The following is a 22,494-nucleotide window of genomic DNA, read 5'->3' on the forward strand; positions in this document are numbered from 1 at the left end:
TGCTTGAGCTTATTTGGGGCATGCATATCTATGTGCCTATAGGAAGCGGAGAAGTGAGCCTGAGCAGTGCCACGATTTATGGGGAGGCAGTAATGAGCTTCTCCTGAATGCTAATTACTGGAGAATTGTTCAGGGAGACTGCAAGAACTGTTGGTTTGTGGTAAATTAGTCACCAGATCTATTGAGATGGACTGAAAGTTTAGGTCAGAGCTATAAAGGTGCCAAAATCCTGATGATTGATGGTCAGACTTGGTGACAGTACCAATATGGAAATACTCCAATTGTGCTAAACAGTGGTAGATAACTTTGTATAAATCTAATGAAATGAGTACAATCTATACAAAAGTTAAAACTTCCAACCGCATTAGGATTAAAAGGGCGGTGAGACTGGATTGTTAAATGAATTATCAGAGCTGTTTTGGTTCTTAGATCTGAAAAGCTGCCCAAGCTGCCAATGATATGAAAGAATAGTCTGCTCTGGAAAGAGCTCTTCCTGGAGTCTGCTGGCCTTCATTTGCCTGGGGATCAAGCTTTCTGGCTGTCCACACACATAAACCTCAACCTTTATGTAACACGGCACCGGGTAGCTCTTCTGAGAAGCAATATTCTCATTCTGAGCAAAACAAGCCTGCATTGGGAGGCTTTTCTTGAATCACAGGCAACTCTCAATTCCCAGTTACCTTCCTCCTTCATTTCCATTTCCAGCAACCAGAAGAGGGGAGTTAATGATTCATTTGCTCCCAATGACCTTTTGAATAAGTGGACTTCAGTGTCTCAGCCACTCTTAGCTCCCCCACTTCTCCCTCCTTTACTTCCCTAGTTTGGCTTTAATATTTACAGCCTCCTTGTCGGTGTACACGCCTGAATGCCTGAAGGAAGCAAAACATTTATTGCCTTTCCCTCCCTGGTGTGCAGGAGCTATTTCATCCAGTCTTATTCCTTCCCTTTACATCACATGGGGAGGCTTGCCTCCTAGCTGGGGACGCCCCGAGTTCTTCCTGAGTCTCTACTGTTTCATCTGTTGATTTCACCAAAACAAAAAGATGGATTCTGACTCCGACTCACCTTTTAACTACTCGTGGCCTTCCTTTCCCAAAATGAAGATTCGAAGAAGGACGTCCAAACAAGGTAGATTGCAGTATCCTTTCTTTCCTTCACGGGCAAAACCAGACGTCCTATTCTTTCTTTTCCTTGTTTCTTTGCCAGACTGTTTTTCCAATGTAGCGCGTGTTTATACGTGCCTTTATAAAACTCTCACTGTACAGATACATATAGGTTTCTGAGGCAAACCTACTAATTCTTATGTTCCTTTCACTTTGAATCTACTTACCTTGGTGTTATTATGTATGTGCAATTCTCATTAAAAAAAAAAAAAAAGGGAGTTTAGTATAAGGTAAATGTTTTGGATTCACTTAATCAGAATTACCTTGGAGTTACCTTGACAATAAAGAGTCCTGTTGATTTAAACATGTTCAGTCTTTGTGGGATTTGCAGAGAATACGCATGTGTTTCATACCCAGTTTCTGCATCTTTTGTTTTAGTTTTCAAGTGTATAGTAATTTAAAAAAATTGTTGTAATTAAAATTTTTCTATTTTATACTATTTTGTTGATTTTATAGATGTTATAAGGAAAAGATTTGAAAAAAATACTTTCAACACAAAAGCCTGTATATCTTCAGATAATACAGTCACATATTAAATAATTTACTAAAAATAATTATCAAGTAAGTAAAATCCTTTACTGCTGAAGGAAGAAGAGCCATTTATCTGAGCATGATTGATAATGGAATGGGTTTACATTACTTATTCTCTCTTGCTTGCAATCCATTCTTGTTGTAGTGTGGGCCATGGAAACAAGGGGCAAGCTGGTGTTGGGGTGTAGAAGAAATGCCCTGAGAAGCTGTTGTCCCATCCTCGGCTGGGCTTAGCTGGCGGTGATTGTTGCCTTCTGAGGTTTAAAAAAATAAGATAGTGTGTAATCCTTCCCCATTCTTGTCTTGTGCAGGGACGTGTGTGGTTCTGTTTTTAATTCAAGGAGAAAAGGAACATTTTCACAAGCTTACAAGCAGAAAAGGTGTTTCTAAGCTGGTTGCCTCTGCAGCGCTGTCCTTCGGGAACATACCTGTTCTAGGGAGCAGGATGGCTTACCCTGTCACCCTGTGCTTCTTCCAGAGGAGGATGGACGCTAGCAGTTGTCAGCAAACCAGCTTAGCTTCAAGCGTCTTCTTTCTTCCTTCTGAAATACAATAGAAGTGTTTATTTGGCTTGTTTGCTCTTTAGCTTAGATCAAGGCCAACTCCGGGAATGAGATGCATTTACCATCTAGGGCTAGTAGAAAGACTCAGCCTGAACACATTTTTCATGTTGCTCAGCTGCCATCCTTCAAATTCTATCACTGAAGACTTTAATAGCTTATATTCAATATACTATTTTAAGACATTAAAATTAATGTTTTAAAAATTAATTTTATTTTTTATCTAAGAAAATTGATTTTTCTATTTTATTGATTTTATAGATGTTATAAGGAATAGACTGAAAAAAATTTCAACACGAAAGCCTGGGTGGATACAGTTGTATATTAAAAGGCCATGATATATGTAACTTACTATTAAATGATTCAGGGGGTATATATATATATATATGAGCACAAGCATGTGCTTATAAAAACAAGCTTGTACACAAATAGAAAATGGAGTAAAATGTTAACAATATGTAAGTCTGGGTAAATAGTATATATTGCTGTTTTTTTTTTGTACTGCTGTCATTCTTTCAGCTTTAAAAACAAAAGTTAGTGGATATCCTTCAGCTTTTCTGTAAGTTTGAAATTATTCCCAAATAGTAAATAAAAAACCATGTAAATTGTTTTTGAGAGAGGAGATACACAAAATCACTATTACTTTGGAGTGAATATTATTAGTTCTGGTACATTGAGAACTTCTTGAGGGTAGGTACCATTCTGTACAGTCTACCAAATCTCTGTGTCAATTCTAACCCAGTTAAATTTGGGGTGTAATGTGCTTTATTTAGTTCTGTGTTTATGTGGCCCAATGTCGTTGGGGCCTGGGCAGCCTAACGCTGGAGAGACATGGGTTTAACGATGAGGAGGCCAGTGGAGAACTTTGAGAGTCCATTGGAGTTGTAGGGAATGCATTCATCATGCTCTCCTTTTAAATCCAAAGTTGAAGCGTGGCCAGTACGAGCTGCAACAGAAAGTCATAGCATAGCTATGTATAAATTAAACATAATTCAAGTGAAAGCAGGTACCTGGGATATGGAAATGATTAACTATTTGCCACTGATAAAAGATAAGTGAAAATAAGGTTGGTAGAAGAGAGGTGGGGATTGTTAGACCATGTTCCACACTTGCGTTCTTTATTAAATCATGGTGATTTAGTTATGAAGGGTGGGTTTGGTCATGCTGTAATGCTAGCTGGACAGAGTCCCAGCACCACAGATCCTTAGAGCCTAAAGGGCCTTAGAGATGATCTGGTCCAAATCCCTCATTTGACAGATGAGGGCAACAGTGATGTGAGGGGGTGTTATCCATATGTTCAACAAACATCTGGGGTGGGGGGCGCCAGGCACTGTTCTTGAGGGTATGGTGAAGTAATGACCCTCACAGATGCTGTCTCTGCTTACAGGGATCTTAACATGGGGACCCCTCTCCCAGGACCCAGACATGCCCCCTCCATATAGTGGAAGAAATACCAAGGGACTTGGTTTATTAGCCTGATGGCCAATTTGTGAGCTGTGGTCTCTTGTCGCTTACAGGATATCATAAGTATTTTTGTCAGTCTTCAAAACTGAGGTGGCTTGAATTTCTTAATCATTCTTCCCTTCCTTCTAATCACCACCACCATCATTCTCATATGTAGGTTCAAGTCACCTGAGAAATCATGAAGGTGGCTTTGAGGGCTTGGAATTACTGGCTTGTTGGCAAACCTCTCTTGAATTTGGTCAGAAATAGTGTCTGATGTTCTCTCTTGTTCCTTCCTTGTCCTGACCTCCGTTGTCAGGACAAGGAAAGTTTAATATCTCCTTCTGTCCTAGTTTTCACTATTTTTTTTTGATAGAAACCCAGACACATATATATTACTGGCTTGTGGAGGGAGTGATGTGAAAATTTAGAGCAAGGATTTGGTAACAAGAGGAAAATAACATTAGCGGAAACTCGCTAATACCATATTTCAATTAAAAAGTATATCTAGTACTTTCTTATCCTCATGCCTTCAGAGGGAAGATAAGAGGATGTGACTTAGAAACAGTGCCTTTGGAAATGACCCATGTCCAGAGCGGAGCATGATGAAAGCGGTTAAAACCAGGCTGCCCAAAATGTACTCCTAGGGTTCGCAAAAGTTGGCATGTTCCTTTCATAGGCAGCCCCAGGACAGGCCGTACTAGCAGCCCAGCAGTTAATGATTGGAGTGGGCCAGAATCCATTACTGTTCCACTTCAAGGGCTCCAGGAATGCCTGATTTTCTGTTTTTTTGTTTTTTTTTTTTTTAATAGGAGATTCAATCAAGAAATTTATTGCCTATTAATCAAAGATTGAAAAATATAGGAATTAGGCTTTACCCAAGGTTCTCATAATTGTCATTCAATCTTTAAAATGCATACTTTAGTATAAATCATTAGGCCCCGGGAAATGTTGAAATGTTTATTCGTTTATACCTTTTATCCACTTGTGCAGCTTCCCTCATTCTCTCCTTCCCCAGCTCATATCATATGCTGCCTTTCCAATGACACATAGTGTGAACATTTTTTTCTTTTTTCTTTTTGCTGGCGCAAAACCAGGCCACAATTGCCAAAGAAGGCAATGCATACCAGAAAGCTTGACAACCTTGGAGAGCTTAGATAGCACCATATTTTCTCTGATCATAATAAAAATAACTAATATTTATATGGTACCCTATTAATCATAACTACTCTTTACTAAGCTATAGTACATGCTTTACATCTATGATATGAGTCCCAAAATAACTCTGTAATACAGATATTGTCTCTGTTTTATAGGTGAAGAAACTGAGGCTGAGTTTTACAGTTATTCCCAAAGTCATACCAGGAAACATAGGGAACAGTAACCATGGTAGAATAAAGAAGGGGAAGGAATGAAAGAATGACATATGAATAATGTGTTTTTTGCATGTGTTGTCTTGTAAAAGACCTGTATCTTAGATGTGATTGTCATCTTCATTTATTAGTTGGGGTCTCCAAGGATCAGAGAGGAGAAATGAGTTGCCACAAATTAGAGCTAATAAATGGCAGAGCCAGGCCAAGAACCAGGACACTCGAGAGGCTTTGTCCTTCCTGGTATGTTTCACCACCTCTTAGTAGCGGTAAGGGATGGTAAACTTCAATGGGTAGCTACCTTGGGTTCAAAAGGTGCCATTGTGCCTCCCCATCTTAGCTTCTCCCTCTCCTTTGTGTATCTTTACTAGGAGGAGAAGTGACGGGGAGACTCTGGAGGAGCAAGATGGTAGGGTTGTTTATGCATCCTGATACCTTCCTCCTATACACAGATCTAGTACTTAAACGCATCATTGGATTGGGATCAGGAACAGATGCACAGATGCCTGGAGCACAGGGTGGTTGGCTTAGGAGAGGAAGAGATAGGATAAATTGGGAAAAGAAGGGGCTGGGAGTGCTTTCCACTGTGGCCTGGAAAGTTTACAGGTTTGTCTCAGACTAAAAGATACAGTTAGAGACATTAGGCATGCTGCGAATGGAGACCTAAGACCCTGAGACCATTGTTTTGGCCTATTTCTTGAGCTCATTTAATGTTTAGAGGGCAGGTACCTAATCTGAAAAAATAATCCTTGACACAGTAAGTAGGCAGAGGTATGATGACATTTTAGAAATGTTAATGATTTTTAAAGGTGAGATACTTTCATCTCATGGGCTTATTTGTCTTTTTTTCTTTCCCTCCGTTTTGTCAAGTTTCATCAGATGTACACATGCATGTGGATATGCGTGTGAGTATTCAGTCTAAAAACTCCCCAAATGATAGCTGAATACCATAGGATGAGTAAGTCACTAGAGAAATCCTTATTAAGGAAGAGAAAAATTTTTCTAAAGGTGACATAACGTGCTAAGATTTCTTTGGCTCTCAATGAAGAGAGAGTGTTTAACCTCATACAGAGCAGTTTCAATTCCAGACTCTGCCTAGAGGCCTACCATTGTCAGCAGAGTAGAGGAGGCCCATTGCAAACTCTTTGCCAGACAACATAGTTGCATACCCTCAGAGCTCCCTTTAGTTAAACAAATACTTTGCCAAATTTTTGAAAGTAAATTTTTCTTTATTTTTGGCTGCTCAAATTCTTGGGCAAGGTGTCATTCTCCATTAATCTCTGCAGGTGGAAGGGAGACAGTATTATAATTTACTATATTCTTGTTCAGGGGACTCCTCTCCATCACTCTTAGTTTTAGGGAAGGACAAATGATTATTTATTCAGATACATTAATTAAGTAAGGTAGAAAGTGATTAAGTCCCATAGGAGAGATCAGGAAAAATTCCTGTCAAAGTTCGAGATGAAGAGACTAGCTCAAGTTGGGGGTATCATAAAAAGAATGTCATTTCAATAGCCTGTAAGCCTGTGGTGAGCTTGGTGGGGTTTTAATGGCAGGATGTTCCTTCTAAGCAAATGGACAGAGTCAGATATACATAGAAGGTATCAAGGTGATAGAAAATAGCCTAGTCTTGTGGCCTGTTTATTCATGGCAATACAGAAATGCAGAGAGGTGCCATATGTTGTGCTGGCCTGGATGGTTAGTTTTGCGTCCTTAGTATGTTTCTTCCCTTTGCTCTTTAGGAGGTGGTCCCTCCATTACTCTGGCCATAGGTCCAAATGATGCTGCCGACTTCTCATGTAACTTTGCCTTGCTGAGTGCAGTGGGATGGGAACGCCACCCAGACTAGGCCGATCACAGCACTCCTCCTGCCTGGGTCACAATGATTGGCCTGGGTTGGGCACATGATTTAAGCATAGCCAATCAGAATCCTTCCTTGGGATTATTCAAACTGGAGGTTGGTGGGCAATGTCTTCTTTCTTGGATGGCAGTGTCTTCTTTCTTGGGTGGCAATGCTGGATAGATTGGAGTGAAAACCGTTAGCTGGGAGAAACCAGCCTGTAGTAGGAGGAAATACTGCAAACATGTAAAGAGAAGTAGATGAGTGAGAGGGTGCTGCCTGTGTTCCGGGCCCTTGTTGCTGCCCAGGTTCCTACCTCTCAAGGCTTGGATGCTTAATTCTTTTAGTTTTGTGAGCCACCCTCACATGCCTTCCATACATCTCCCTCCCTCCCTCTTTTATTTTTGTTTTAGCAAAGTCAGGTGAATATTTCTCCCACTTGTAACTATTAATCTCCAACTTGCTGTTTAAGATGCAGCTTGAGTGTCCTTTTTACCAGGAGGCATTCTCTGAATTCCCTTGGAGTTCAGCATTGTATCTCCTGTGTCACTCTGCCTTGCGTATATTTTTAGGAAAGGCCCTCTCATTACTGTATCACAGCTGTTATTAAACCTCTATACCCTAAGACACTGAATCCCTTGAAGGCGGCCAGCCCGTTATCACATCTCCAGCACTTGGATCCCAGAAAGTAGGCAGTAAATATTGAAAGTGCCTCGTGGCATAAATTTACCCACACTACACCCAGATAGTCTTTATCTACAATTGATCTGATCATCTTCATGGGGTCCCACTCTATAGGCAGTGGGGCAGGGGAGGGGAAAGGATATATTTTAGCCTAATACAGAAAACTTGGTCTGATACAATAATGTAAATAGTCATTTTTGGTGACTGATCAGTATCTTTATGTAAAATATTAAGTGTCTCAAGTTTCTTCCCTCTCCTACTCTTCCTTGTCAATCTGCTGTTGAATGTGATTTCCTGGCGACAGTGGAGGTTAATCAGGGGTGGAGGTGGAGGGATGGAAAGTCCCAATCCGTCAATCTACACTGTACCTCCTGGGTCCTCCTGGGTTCTGCTGTGGCTTGACTGGCCTAGGCTCTTCCCTGAGGCACAAGTGCTTTATTACTGGGTGTTCTGGCAACTGTGATAAAGGTCAGCAGCTGGGATTGTGGTGCTAGTCAGGACCTGGTGATTCTCCTTCTGGCTTCACCCTGACTTGGCCCCACCCTGGCTCTTACCCTACAGAAACCCTGGACTCTCTTCCCCTGGCTGCTGACCTAGATGCTTCCCCCAGAAACATCTGCCATCTGGTCTCTTCCTTTGCACTATGGTGGGCTTCATGGCAGGCCACAGGTGCTCAATTCAGGCCACTTCCTGTTCTTCTCAGAGGGCTTCGGGATTTATGGGATCCCATTCTCACCATGTAGGCACCTGAGAGTGGCCCAGGAAAGCTGAGCCTGGCCCTGCTGCTTGACCTTGTTCTTCCTGCAAGTGTGCTTGGTAATGGTTGTCCTCATGATGGTGTGGGGTAGCCTGCAAAGTGATCTACTGCAGAGCCCCAGATGGAAGCAGGAAAAACCCACCAAACCTCAGAGTAGCCCATAGCTTATTTCACACTGTTCCGCAGAGGCAGGGAAATCACTTGTCTCGTCTACCTGGTTAGACGTGTCATCCCTGACAATCGACAGTCCTGGTTATGAATGTTGACAAATCCCACATCCAGCTCTCATTCATCCCTACCTACCCGGTGGTGTCTTAGAGTTGCTCAGGATAATGAAACAGGATTCAGGAATTAAGTAGGGCTTCTCAACCAGAAGAAACAGAACAATTTGGAGGAATGCCAGGTCGTACTTGACTTTGATCATTCATTCAGCCATTCTTCCATTTATTCATTCATTCAAAATGTTCCTGTTGAGGATACATAAAAAATAAGTGAAAAAACGTACATTTCCTTGGAGAATTCTCTATTTTGCTAGCATAGTTTTTTGTCTATAGAACTCATTACTTTTGAGGATATTTAGGGGGGCTGAAACACATATGGCTCTAGGGATAGGCACTGGAGAATAGAGCTCCTCATGAATTTGAAAGAAACAAAATCATTTTTGTGTGCCAGTGTCTTTCCATAAGATTATAAGGGTCTTGACTTATTCGTAGAGTTCTTTGTGATGATGACATATGGGGCATCTTCCTCATTAGTTTGTTTATATTTTTGGAGTCACTTGAAGTGGTCTTGTCAGAGTCCGCCACTTCATTTGAGGTCTTTTGGTTTTATCATGGTGTTTTTATATATTAGGTTCTTCCCCTCTCAGTTTGCCAATTTTTCCTTGATGTGGACTAATTTGCTTTAGGCCTTGGAGAACTGCATCAAGAAGGAAGGGGCTGGTTGATTAAATCTAATCATGCCAAAGTCCACACACCACACATGACTGAATATCTGCTTGATTGCTTGAGGGAAGCAAGGGAAGAAAAACGTTATTTATACATTCAAGAGTCCTTTTTCCAAACATAAATGTAGGGAGTCTTGAAGGCTACTTTGTGCCACTACAATGAGGAGTGAGGACTTGGAACGATTGGTTTTTGTTCTCAGAGGCCTGCATTTCCCCCCACTTCTCCTGACTTCCCCCTATGTCTCTCCCCTATTATAAGGGAAAAGGCTTGTTTTCTTCTTCAATAATTTTGATTAGTTCTTTCAAAACAGTAGAATAGGACTCTTTTTAAGGATCTGGTTTTAGAGACCCAAAGTGTACTTGTTATTTAGGAGGGGGTTTAAACTGTGCTTTTCCAGGGGGGAAGGAGGAGCTGGAGAAACAGCTCTCACTCCCAGCACCTCTGGAATCCACTGGCTTTGTCCCCAGCTGTTTCTGTGGCTAACAGGACTGCCCTGAGAGGCCCGACCTCCTTCCAGGGACCACTTTTCTTTCTAAAGGATCCCAGGAAGTTTAGGTAAGTTATGAGAGTGAATTGGGTATTTGGATTGAGACTCTAGTTTGGTGAAGAGAGGTTCCCTGGGTTCTCTCAGATACTCTTGCTACGTATTAAAATCTACAGAGTTACTTTAGCTTACATATGACCCACAGGAAATTCCTGGGCTGAGGATAATTTTGGAATTTGGATGTATCCTCTCTGTAACCTCAGGTCCAACTCAGAAGAGTACAGCCAAGACTAATATCAGGAAAAATCCTAAGAGAACCTTAGAAGAGGAATGGATGAGGAGATGAATGCTAGTTTACCTCTGGAAATGTCCTGCCCACCCCATTTTTTTAGAGACAGGGTCTCACCCAGGCTGCAGTGACAACAACATCGCTCACTGCAGCTTCCAACTCCTGGGCTCAAGTGATCCTCCCGCCTCAGCCTCCTGAGTAGCTTGCATATACAGACATGCACCACCACATCCAGCTAATTTGTTTCATTTTTTTTGAAGAAACAAGGTCTCACTGTATTGTCCAGGCTGGTCTCGAACTCCTGGGCTTCAGCATTCCTCCTACCTTGGCCTCCCAAAGTGCTGGGATTATAGGCATGAGCCACTGCACCCAGCTCAGAAATGTTCACTTTCATTGTGAGGATAGGTTTTTTTCTTTCTTCTGGGTCACACTAAGACCATTGGTGAAAAGGACTTTCTATAAACTTCAGAACTTGGTGAAGGTCCCTTTGAATGAGGAAATTTGGGAGATTGTATACTGCAGCGGCTGGGCTTTGCTCTCTGTCAGGACTGTGTTTGCGTTCTGGTTCAACCACTTAACAACCTGGGCAGGTTAATCACTTTCCCTGGGCCTTAGCTTTCTTGTCTACAAAACAAATATGATAATGACTCATGCAGTTATGGAGAGTAAGTTTGGCAGATGGTTAAAAACAATTCCGTATGCCCTTGGGTAAAACGTTTCCAGTTAATACATTTATACATATATTATCTGATATGGTCGACTTACTGATAACCTACCATTTTGCATAAAATTACACAGCTTTACTTAAGAGGCACATTTTAAAAATGTGACTTTTTCAGATTCTTATTTTAGATCTAAGGATGGTTATTCTTAAAAATCTAGAAATTACAGATAGTAAAGAGTTGAAAATAAAAACTGCTTATATTTTATCACCTAGAAATAGCAGTTGACATCTTAGTTTATCTTTTAGGTCTTTGAGTCTTGAGTATCTTGAATGTTGTTGTGCTCTTAAACAAAATGAGATAATGTATCTACTGTTCTATGAATGTTTTCTCAGCAAGACTCAGCAAACTGCCAGGGGTGAATAGGACAGGGCCAGGAAGTGGGCGAACATACCTAGGTACAAGTCACACTGTAACACATTAATGAAACTTCTTAATGGAAAAATACCAGACATTGCTCAAATACCATTTTCTTTGGTTCAAAATAGGATACTTGGTAACCCTAATTATTACATAAAGGACTTTGAACTACATAGCAGAGTGTCTGCAGAGAGCCACCATTGATTAGCTGTGTGCCCTTGGGAAGTTACTTAAATAGCACTGCAGTTTCCTCATCTGTCAAGTGGAATTGTTTTGGGGGTGAAATGTGTTAATAAATATTAATCATACAGTGCCTGGTTCAGAGTAAGCACCGCAGTTATGTTAGCTACAATAGTAGTCGTGTCTGGTATAATTACCCAGTGTGTAGCAGGTGTTCCAGAGATGCTGACTCTTATAGCAGTTCATATTTTACATCTAATTCCTCCTTTTTAATGTTTTTCTTCCTGATATCTTCTTCCCGGTACCTTTACTTTGCATATCTGCCTGATCATCCCATTATTTTGTTAGCAAAGGGGTAGCCTATCTGATATTTTAAATAAAGGGATTAAACAGTAATACTCTTGGGCTACTGCTACCAGAAGGCCTAAGAGGTGCATGATATTGTGGTGTTTTACACAATCTGTTTGTAGCTGAGACCCTAGTCGGGAAGTTACTTATCCTACCAGGAAGAGCAAAATAAAACTCTCATCACCAGAGTGTGATAGATGACATAGGACAAAATACAGAGATAATAGAAAGAGCTCAGAGAAGAAGAAAGCCTCCTGGCTGGGTCAGGGGACCTCCTGGGGAATAGACAATACTCACTGGGCTTTGAAGACTTTTTTCTTTTCTTTTTTTTTTTTTTTTTTTTGAGATGGAGTCTCAGTCTGTTGCCCAGGCTGGAGTGCAGTAGCATGATCTCCACTCACTGTAACCTCTGCCTCCCAGGTTCAAGCGATTCTCCTGCCTCAGCTGCACGAGTAGCTGGGATTACAGCATGCACCACCACGCCTGGCTAATTTTTGTATTTTTAGTAGAGACGGGGTTTTGCCGTGTCGTCCAGGGTGGTCTCCAACTCCTGACCTCAGTAATCCACCCACCTTGGCCTCCCAAAGTGCTGGGATTATAGGCGTGAGCCACTGCGCCCGGCCTGAAGATGTTTAAGAGTCGCTGATAGAGGCTGAGGGCTCCATCCTGGGCCCAGCAGGTTGCACAGTACCTGGTGATCAGTAGACACTCAGTAAGTGTTGAAAAAAAGAATGAACGAATGAGTGAATAAGTGAATGAAAGAAGACAGTGACACTCCCATCACAACGTGTAGCAAGGAGAGCCTATCACAAGAAAACCTCAGAATCTGAGAAAACATTACTAGACCTGAAGAGAATTTTCTGTTCTTGATGATAAATTATTTATCTCTTCAGTGAATATTCATCATCCATTGCCTGCCTGTATGGTTCTAGGTACTGGGGAGATGGTGAACAAAACTGTCTTTGAAGTTGCTGTTTTCATGGAGCTTATGTTTTAGTGGAAGCAAACAGATGACATACGACAAGCAAATAAATCCCTAATATGCTAGGTGATGGTAAGGGGCATGAGTGAAAATAAAGCAAGGCTTGGCGGTTGCCATTTCATATAAGATGATCAGGGAGAGCCTCTTGGTAAGATGACACTGGGGCAGAGATGAGAAGAAAGTGAGAAAGCAAGGCATCTGCATATCCAGGGAAGAGCCATGCTGGAAGGTGGAGCAGCAAGTGCAAGTGGCCTGAGGCAAAAACAGCCAGGAGGCTTGTGGGGCTGGAGTAGAGTAGTGGGCAGGGCTTCAGAGAGGCTGGGAGAGAGTGGAGGAGGGGCAGGCAACGGGAGGCACTGTAGGTCATGCAAAACTCTGGCCTTCACTCAGAATGAGATGGGAAGCCATTGGAGAATTTTGCAGAGGCATGACATGACTCGATTTCCTTTGTCTATCCTGTGGCGAAAAGGCTATGGAGGGCCAAGAGTAGGAGCAGAGAGACTACTGTTGTTTAACAGTTTAGGAAGAAGACAGTGGTGGCTTGCCTGGTGTTGCAGTGGAGGTGATGAGAAAGGTCAGATTCTGAATCCAGTTGTGAAAGAAAGAAAACAGTCAAGGGTGACTCCAAGGAAAGACAGAGTTGCCATTTTTTGGGAGGAGAAGCTGGGTGTCGGGGTGGGAATCAAGAGTTCAGCTTTGGATCTGTTGTGCTTGAAATGGCTGCTAGGACAACTGGGAGGAGATATTGAGGGGATAGTTGTGACTCAGGGGAGTGGTCTGGACATCTGGACTGGAGTTGAAAATGTGAGAGTCATCATCGTATGATGGTGTGTGATGCCATGCTGTCAGATAACCAAGGGGAGAGTGGAGAGAGTGGAGTTTGAGGACTGACCCTAAAGTAGTACAACCTGCCAACATCCAGAAGATGAGGAGGAACCTGCTATGGGGCCTGAGAAGAAAAGGCCAGCAAGGTGGGAGGAGACCCTAGAAAGCCTGGTGTCCTGGAGGATAAGGACAGGAAATGATCAACTGTATTAAATACAGCTGTAGGTCACAGAAGGTGCGACTGAGAACTGACTATAGGTTCTGTCATTCGAAGGTCTTTGGTGACCATGATGGGCACTGTTTCAGCAGAGTGTTGGAAATTGAACTCTAAAGTAAGGCTCACCCATTGTATGGTGGTTAGTTATTCTCAGTGAACGTTTCTGCTGTTCATAAAGGTCTAGAGTTAAAACAAAATACAATGAATGAATGAAACCAATCTACTCAGCCACAGTTAAGAGACCTGGACTGAGAGGCCCTCACCTGACTTTTGCACTCTGGCATCCAGAGTGGGCCAAACCAGGTCAGCACAGGTTTGCAGAAAACTGCCTTAGCTGGGTTTGTTTATGTCTGGGTGTGGGTCACTTACATAACCAGTCAAGTAGGCCACATTTTGCTTTAGCTACAAGGCTCTTAGCTTCTTAAGGGAGAGGTGGATTTTGTTGGAAATCAGTTGAAGAAGCCCTAGGCTGGGCCGTGCCATTAACTGTTTCCTGCTAGACTTGAAGTAGTTGTAAATGTCAGAAGGGAGGCATCTGCAACTGCCTCTCCCTCTCCCCCTTACTAGTTCCAATTCCCCTTCTTTCTATGGGTGGAATCTATTTACTTTCAATTGTCTCCCCTGTGTCACCTGATTAGAGCATTTAGGACAGGAAGGATGGGCTGATGAAATTTTGACCTCACGGAGCCCTTGTGGAGCCACCTAGATCACATTACAAAGCAGTGAGAATAGGAGAGCGGAGAGCTGGGGATCCCCTTGGAGTTGCTGTTTATCCTCCAGGCACTTTGCAGTGAGAAGCTGGCCCGAGTCCACTTCATCATGTTAGGACATCTTAGTTTCTGAAATCCTGCCTTTGTTCTTGAGAAATGCTGTCTCTGATTGTCTGACTTTATCCTGCAGTTATAATCCCTCCCATTTCATGAGAGCTCATCCTTCAGTCCTTGGAGGTAAATCCTATGGGCAGTTTGACGGCTTTTCTTTCTCTTCACATTTTATGTTTTTTAGTTAACCATGTCCAGGATAAATTTTTCAAAATTTCTTAACACCAGCTAAGTCTGATATAAAAGTCACAACATTTTAAATGTGCTTCGTGAAGCAAATGGAATGTTTTGTGCATGCCAGTGGCCTTGGGTTGTTTTTGAATGTGTAACATTATAGCAGAGGTTGAAATTATTTTTAAAAAGAATCAGAACTAAAATTATGCAACCTCATTTACTTTTTAAATATTTAGGAAGCATAACTAATAAAACATTTATAGGGTGCTTACTATGTCAGAGTCTGCTCTAATCACTTAAAATATTAACTCATTTAATTTTCACAATGATTCTATGAGATGGATATATTATTGCCTTATTTTACAGATCAGGAAATGGAAGCACAGAGAGCTTAAGTAACTTGCCGCAGGTCACACAGCTAATAGAGGGTGGAGTAGAGACTTGAACTCAGGCAGTCCAGGGCTCATGCTTTTAACCACTGCAACACACTAGTGTTTTTCACTAATTTAAAATCTGCAGCCATTTTTTTAAAATGGGAGTTGAGCTTTGGCTACTTTTATATTGTCTTTGAAATATATGCTTACCAAATATTAAAAATTAATGTTATCAACAAAACTATAAAGTTAATTTGTAGCTAAGAAAAACTTCCTATAAGACAGCATTAATTTAAAACAAGTAGCTGGTTCTTATTGCAAATTATTTCTATATGCTCATTGAAAAAGCAGTCCATTTTTGGGGTCAATAACTTTTTCACTTAATTTGTTACTGGAGTAGTTACATATAGAAGTGATAAAATCATATTTCTTGAAAATATTGAAAAGATACCTTTAAAAAAAAGAAACTATTTTTGGGGACTTTCTGACTTAACCCAAAAAGCCTGCTAGACAAATTTGAAAAGAGCTGTAACAGTTAAAAAAAATGAAACTATTATAGCTTTTCCTTTGAATGGGCTGAAACATGGTAGAGTAATTAGCCACTTTAATATGCGTAGCTGATGTTTACTTGAAGGTGTGCTTTAAGGCTTATTTTCCTTTCGCGATCAGTCTTCTGCTGGTTTTAAGCCCATTATTTGCAGTGGCTAGTGTTGAAGTTAATAAAGGAGTGGTGGTCCTGTTAGTCTGCATCATTTTCTGGTTTGTGAGTCTGTGTTCACTTCTAGATCTTTTGTCTTGAGGCATCCTTTGACAAGTAGAGGCTATGTATGCCTCAGAAAAATACTCAAAAGGATGTTTGTGCCAATGTTATTAATGATTGCAGCAAGTGACTAAATCTATGTGTCAGGTTCTAGGTGACAGAAGTAGAGAGGAGATTATGCTGGATTATGCTCTTGCATACCCATGTCCTTCACAAGACTTACTGTCTCAGTGGAGCCATTACCCGAGTGACAGGAAGATGACATGGGCTAAGCCACCTTTTCTTCCTTTCCTTTCCTTTTTCCTTTCTCCTTTCCTTTTTCCTTTCCCTTCTTTTTTCCTTTTTCCTTTTGTTTCTCCTTTCATTTCCTTTTTCCTATTTTGTTTCCTTTTTCTTTTCCTTTTTCGTTTTTCCTTTCCTTTCTCCTTTCCTTTCCTTTCCTTTTCCTTTCTCTCTCTCTCTTTTTCTTTCTCTCTCTTTCTTTCTCTTTCTCTTTCTCTCCTTCCTTCCTTTCCTTCCTTTCCTTTCTTCCTTCCTTTCCTTCTTTTCCTTTTTCCTTTTCCTTCTTTGAGACAGGGTCTTACTCATTCTGTCGTCCAGGCTGGAGTGTAGTGGCACTATCACAGATCACTGCAGCCTCCACCTCCCTGGCTCAAGCAATCCTCTCACTTCAGCTTCCTGAGTAGCTGGGACTACAGGTGTGTGCCACCACACCCATCTGATTTTTGTATTTTTAGTGGAGACAGGGTTTAGTCATGTTGCCCAGGCTGGTCTTGAACTCCTGGGCTCAAGTGATTCACCTGCCTCAGTCTCACAAAATGCTGGGATTACAGGTGTGTGAGCCACTGCACCTGGCATAGCCCACTTTTTGAAAGTGTATGGTGAATTCCTCTAGGAATAGTCCATCTTGGAGATGTCCACAAACACAAAGATGACATTGAATCATAGAGTCATGCAGGTATTTTCTTTTGATTGTTCTGTTGATTGAAGGAGAAAGTCTCAGTGTGGTACCCTTGCATCTTTAACATTTCTTGAATCCTTCAGAATCTCCCTTTACAACAAAGAGAGAGCAGGCCTCTCAGACTTTCAGTTTTGATAGTCATTAGTCAGAATCTAATTTCATTGTTTTGTTTGCATGATTTCAGTACATATAATTCCCTTCTTCTTCTTCTTCTTTTTTTTTTTTTTTTTGAGATGGAATCTCACTCTGTCGCCAAGGCTGGAGTGCAGTGGTGCAATCTTGGCTCACTGCAACCTCCATCTCTGGGTTCTAGCAATTCTCCTGCCTCAGCCTTCCAAGTAGCTGGGACTACAGGCGTGTGCCACCATGCCCGGCTAATTTTTTATAGTTTTTAGTAGAGACAGGGTTTCATCATGTTAGCCAGGATGGTCTCGATCTCCTGACCTTGTGATCTGCCTACCTCAGCCTCCCAAAGTGCTGGGATTACGGCGTGAGCCACTGCCCCTGGCCTTCCCTTCTACTTTTGACAGGAATAATATTGGCTTTCTATGTACAGTGGGGATAAGATTTTTCTTAATATTATAGGTATTTTTAAAATTAATTTTATTTAAAGAAAAAAGGTGAGTCCATTTAAAGATGGGTACTAAAGAATATAGGTGAATATATCCATGAAACAATATAGGTGATTTGTAAATATGGCAAAATTGTGAATTTGGTAGAAGAATGAGAAAAGCTTGGGAAGTGTTGTTCTAGTATCTAATATGGCTGATTTTGTAGAGACCCACAATCTCTTCTTTGAAATTCTTGGGACCAGATTTGTTTTGGAATTCAGAATTTTCAGATCTTTTTTGGCCTAGTGTTCATACTAATATGATATGACTCCCATAGGAGACACTGGGGCAATGCTATCATCAAGTGTTATCAATATTTCTGCAGCAAAATGTATGACATTGACACCAAGTAGAGCAAATAAAGAATATGCATGGTCCAATGTGGGCTCAGGTCAGATTGTGCCACAGAATATGTTTTTGAACCAAACTTATGGGGAAAATTCTGATTTTCAGAGCTTTCTGGATTTCAGAATTGCAGTTAAGACAATGTAGACTGGCTGGGTGTGGTGGCTCATGCCTGTAATCCCAGCACTTTGGGAGGCCGAGGCGGCTGGATCATGAGGTCAGGAGATTGAGACCACCCTGGCTAACACGGAGAAACCCCGTCTCTACTGAAAAATACAAAAAATTAACTGGTTGTGGTGGTGGGCACCTGTAGTCCTAGCAACTCAGGAGGCTGAGGCAGGAGAATGGCGTGAACCTGGGAGGTGGAGCTTGCTGTGAGCCAAGATCATGCCACTGCACTGCACTCCAGCCTGGGTGACAGAGCCAGACTCTGTCTCAAAAAAAAAAAGAAAAAAAGAAATTGCTAAAAGAATACATTGTGTATATAACAAGAAAATGTAGCCAAGCATGGTGGTTCACGCCTGTAATCCCAGCACTTTGGGAGGCTGAGGTGGGCGGATCATGAGATCAGGAGATCAAGACCATCCTGGCCAACATGGTGAAACCCCGTCTCTACTAAAAATACAAAAATTAGCTGGGTGTGGTGGCACCTACCTGTAATCCCAGCTACTCAGGAGGCTGAGGCAGGAGAATTGCTTGAACCAGGGAAGTGGAGGTTGCAGTGAGCTGAGATTGCGCCACTGCACTCCAGCCTGGTGACAGAGCGAAACTCCATCTCAAAAAAAGAAAAAAAAAAAAAAGAAAATGTTTTTCTTTAACACTGTATGTTTCCTCTAGAAGCTTAATGGATCTCACACTTCAGTGTTCTGTGTGGAGAAGAGATAGATTTAGAAGCAGAGTCTGAAGCCAGGGCCATTTGACTTGTGAGACTACAATTCATAGAACTTTGGAACTTTTATGATGTCCTCATTACTTTCCAAGAAAGAATGGATTTTTTTTTTTGCTCATGGTACATCAGCCCAACAGTTATTAATCTTTTTTAATTTCCTGATTCACTGTCATGGGCTTATCAGGTTTTATGTTATGACATAGATAAGACAGGCAGTGGGACATGTGACATTTCTAATGGAATAACAGCAGTACCATCCCTATGTACCTATTCAAGAAAACTTACTGGGATGTAAGTGAGGATGGCATTTACTATAGGTATAATGTTGACTTTGTCCTGTCAAAGTCATTTACACATACTGAAAATCTGTTATTACCATAACACACTATGGTTAGTATTAATAACCTGGCACTTCACACTGAACATGGTTAAAAATTGCTATCCATAATAATTACAAATATAGTAGTAATTCTGACAAATAATATTTATTGAGCACTTTTTACCAGGCATGTGTCAAGTCTTTACATGTCTGAACGCACTTAATCCTCATAACCACACTATGAGGAAAGCATAATAGTAATCTGCTTTTATGGATGAGGAAACTTTGTGAAGATATCTGGAGGGCTAGTAAACTAGCCAAGGTCACAAGACACAAGGCATTCTAGCTCGAATGTGTTTTATTGCCTTTGACTCTTCATTCTCTACAAACACAGTAACAGCTTAACTCTCTGGGACTCAATTTTAGGCAACCTCATCTATTTGGAACAAAGCTGAGACATGAAAGCAAGCATAAACATTTCTGTAACCAAAATAGAAGACAAATTCTCCACGTGTGAGATTCTGCATGTTAGCAAGCAGTACCGAGCCAGAACTGCTAGGCTGTGTACTCTCTTGGGTCCTTTGATAGAGGGTCATTGAATCTGAGCATGTCAGTGGAAACTGAGGATCACAGTACAGTCACTAATACTTCTAAGTTATTAATAAAGGGAAATTAAGTTTAGTTATCAATAAAGGGAAATGTATAGTTTTTGTTTGTTTGTATTGAGACAGAGTTTCACTCTTGTTGCCTAGGCTGGAGTGCAATGGCATGGTCTCGGCTCACCACAACCTCCACCTCCACCTCCCGGGTTCAAGTGCTTCTCCTGTGTCAGCCTCCTGAGTAGCTGGGATTACAGGCATGTGCCACCATGCCCAGCTAATTTTGTATTTTTAGTAGAGATGGGGTTTCTCCATGTTGGTCAGGCTGGTCTCGAACTCCTAACCTCAGGTGATCTGCCCGCCTTGGCTTCCCAAAGTGCTGGGATTACAGGCGTGAAACACCATGCCCGGCCTGAAGTTTAGTTACTAATAAAGGGAAATGAAGTTTAATTTAAAAATATAGTAGAAATCGAAAGCAAAGATATAATTGATTTTACAAAGGCCTCTAATGATAGGGAAAATAACGCTTGAAGTGGGCAAATATTTATCTATCTAGAACTTTTCATCCTACGTAAAAGTTCTAGATAGCTGAGGTTTGGATATAGATGAAAAATTACTTGCATGTAGATCTTAAAATCTAGCCAAAAGCCATCTTAAAAAATGCACTTGACTTTTTTTCTTATGGTCTAAGAAGGTAAAGCTTGACTGTAAAATAAACCCCTTCTCCTTTATTTGCCCTGTTTTCATCTTTGTACCCTAGATCGCTCCTTCGATGTCCTAAAAAAATCCAAGCCACCCTCGACATTGCTTGCTGCAGGCCGGCTTTCAGACATGCTGAATGGAGGTGATGAAGTCTATGCTAACTGTATGGTGATCGATCAGGTAAGGCCTAACTGACATTACAGGATGATTTCTATCTCTCTCCAAAACCTGGGTTTGTAAGAAACAGATTCAGCATTGTTGTGTTCCTTTGACAATTTTAGCCTAAGAGCAGCAAACAGGATGCTTTTGTGGAGTCTCATTGTATGAACATTTAAGCATTTAACTTAGGTGCTTACTTCAGAACACAAGACACCTTACTCAACCCAGAGGCACTGTCAGGGAGGGGTCTTGAGATACTGCCAAATGGGAAGAGTGTGAGAGCTCTTCTTCAGGGCCCAAGTAGGAAATGACAACTGTGCGACAAATGTCTCCTCTACAGCTTTTCAAAAAACAGTATGTATATGACCTGCTTATGCAATATTTGTATTGAAATCCAGCAAATGTAATGAGCAGGTGCTTGGTCCCAGCACCATAGGAAACTGTCACATAAATTACTTGGTTAATTGTTACAACGCATCTATTAACATGTAGTAAGATTGTAGAGCTTTCATATTAATACAGAATCGTATCATATTAATACAGAATGGTATCATATTATAAGGAAGCCGGAATCCTTTGGAACCTTCCACCCAGTCCCTGATAGAGACTTTTGAGTTAAATCTCACAGAAGCAGATGGTTTGAATGTGCTGGCTTCTTCTTGTCTTTTTTCTTCTCTCTAGCTCAGTGATCTTCAAATTTGAGTATTTGTAAAAATTATAGATCTAAAGATTTCTACACACTAATATATGGAGGATTTAAGGGATTTTCAAGGGTAGTTTTGACAACACAATGTCTGCCTTATAAACTGACTTTAAAACTTAATCCCCATATAAGATCCACCCTATCTACTCACTGAGCAGGAAGACATTTAACCCTTTTATGTTGTTAGTATGCATGTATTTTACCCTATTTATAGATATATTCTGTGATCTGAACTTTTTTTTCCCATCTAGATGTGCTACTAAATTTCAGCCCTTTAGTAGCACATCTCTGCATTTTCCTTTTGTATTACAAAGCACTGTTATATCAAATGCAGCACAGATTGGGATGGTAGTCATAATGACAGAGAAACCAATAAATCAGAATGGACTTCAGCTGTAAATAACTGGTATAGTTGTTTTGGTATAAACTAACTAAATGTCAGTCTTAGTTATAGAACTCTAGAATGGGTCATGGAGTGTAGGACACAGTGGGAGTTCTGAGGAGATGTTCAAGATACAGGGTGTGTTAGTCCCTTCCCACACTGCTATGAAGAAATACCTGAGACTGGGTAATTTATAAAGAAAAGAGGTTTAATTCACTCACACTTCTGCATGGCTGAGGAGGCCTCAGGAAACTTACAATAATGGCGGAAGGCACCTCTTCACAGGGCAGCAGGAGAGAAAATGAGTGCTGAGTGAAGAGGGAAGCCCCTTATAAAACCATCAAATCTCGTGAGAACTTACTCACTGTCGCGAGAACAGCATGGGGAAAACCACCCCCATGATTCAATTATCTCCACCTGGTCCCGCCCTTGACACGTGGGAATTATTATAATTCAAAGTGAGATTTGGATGGGAACACGGAGCCAAACCATACCACAGGGTAATTGGACTTGGTGTGTTCTAGCCATGTTCTGGTATTTATTTATTCTTTTCCAGCTTTATTAAGGTATAATGAACAAGTAGAAATTATATATATTTAAAGTATACAATGTAATGTTTTGATACATGTACATATTATGAAATAGTGACCACAATCAAGCTAATTAAGCACATATATCATCTCACATACTTATTTATTTTTGTAGTGAGAATACTTAAGATCTACAGCAAACTTCAAGTACAAAATGCATTATTAACTGTAGTCACCATGTTGTACATTAGGTCTCAAGAACTTACTCATTGTGTAACTGAATGTTTGTACCCTTTGACCAACACTTCACCATTTCCCCCACCCTCCAACCCCTAGTAACCAGCCTTCTACTCACTGTTTCTATGAGTTTGACTTTTTTACATTCCACATATAAGTCAGATCATACAGTATTTGTTTTTCTGTGTTTGGCTTTTTTTACTTAGCATAATGTCTTCCAGATTCA

The 22,494-nt window shown here is 41.0% G+C and overlaps 1 protein-coding gene and 1 non-coding gene across 2 annotated transcripts in view; one reads left to right on the plus strand and one right to left on the minus strand.

Annotated features, from left to right (window-relative positions):
• Window positions 1–1,003: 1,003 nt before the first annotated feature.
• Window positions 1,004–22,494, plus strand: part of ARHGEF28 (Rho guanine nucleotide exchange factor 28) — a 121,240-nt gene continuing 99,749 nt past the window's right edge. The window contains exons 1-2 of the mRNA XM_032144997.2: window positions 1,004–1,128; window positions 20,316–20,437. Of these exons, the coding sequence (XP_032000888.1) occupies window positions 1,044–1,128; window positions 20,316–20,437 (207 nt within the window). The 5' untranslated portion in view covers window positions 1,004–1,043. The remainder of the gene's footprint in view (window positions 1,129–20,315; window positions 20,438–22,494) is intronic.
• LOC116462814 (U7 small nuclear RNA) lies at window positions 15,546–15,608 on the minus strand. The gene has a single exon (XR_004246469.1). It is a non-coding gene; the product is annotated as a U7 small nuclear RNA (small nuclear RNA).

Source organism: Hylobates moloch, unplaced genomic scaffold (genome assembly GCF_009828535.3).
Source record: "Hylobates moloch isolate HMO894 unplaced genomic scaffold, HMol_V3 SCAFFOLD_23, whole genome shotgun sequence".
In the NCBI taxonomy this organism is placed as follows: domain Eukaryota; kingdom Metazoa; phylum Chordata; class Mammalia; order Primates; family Hylobatidae; genus Hylobates; species Hylobates moloch.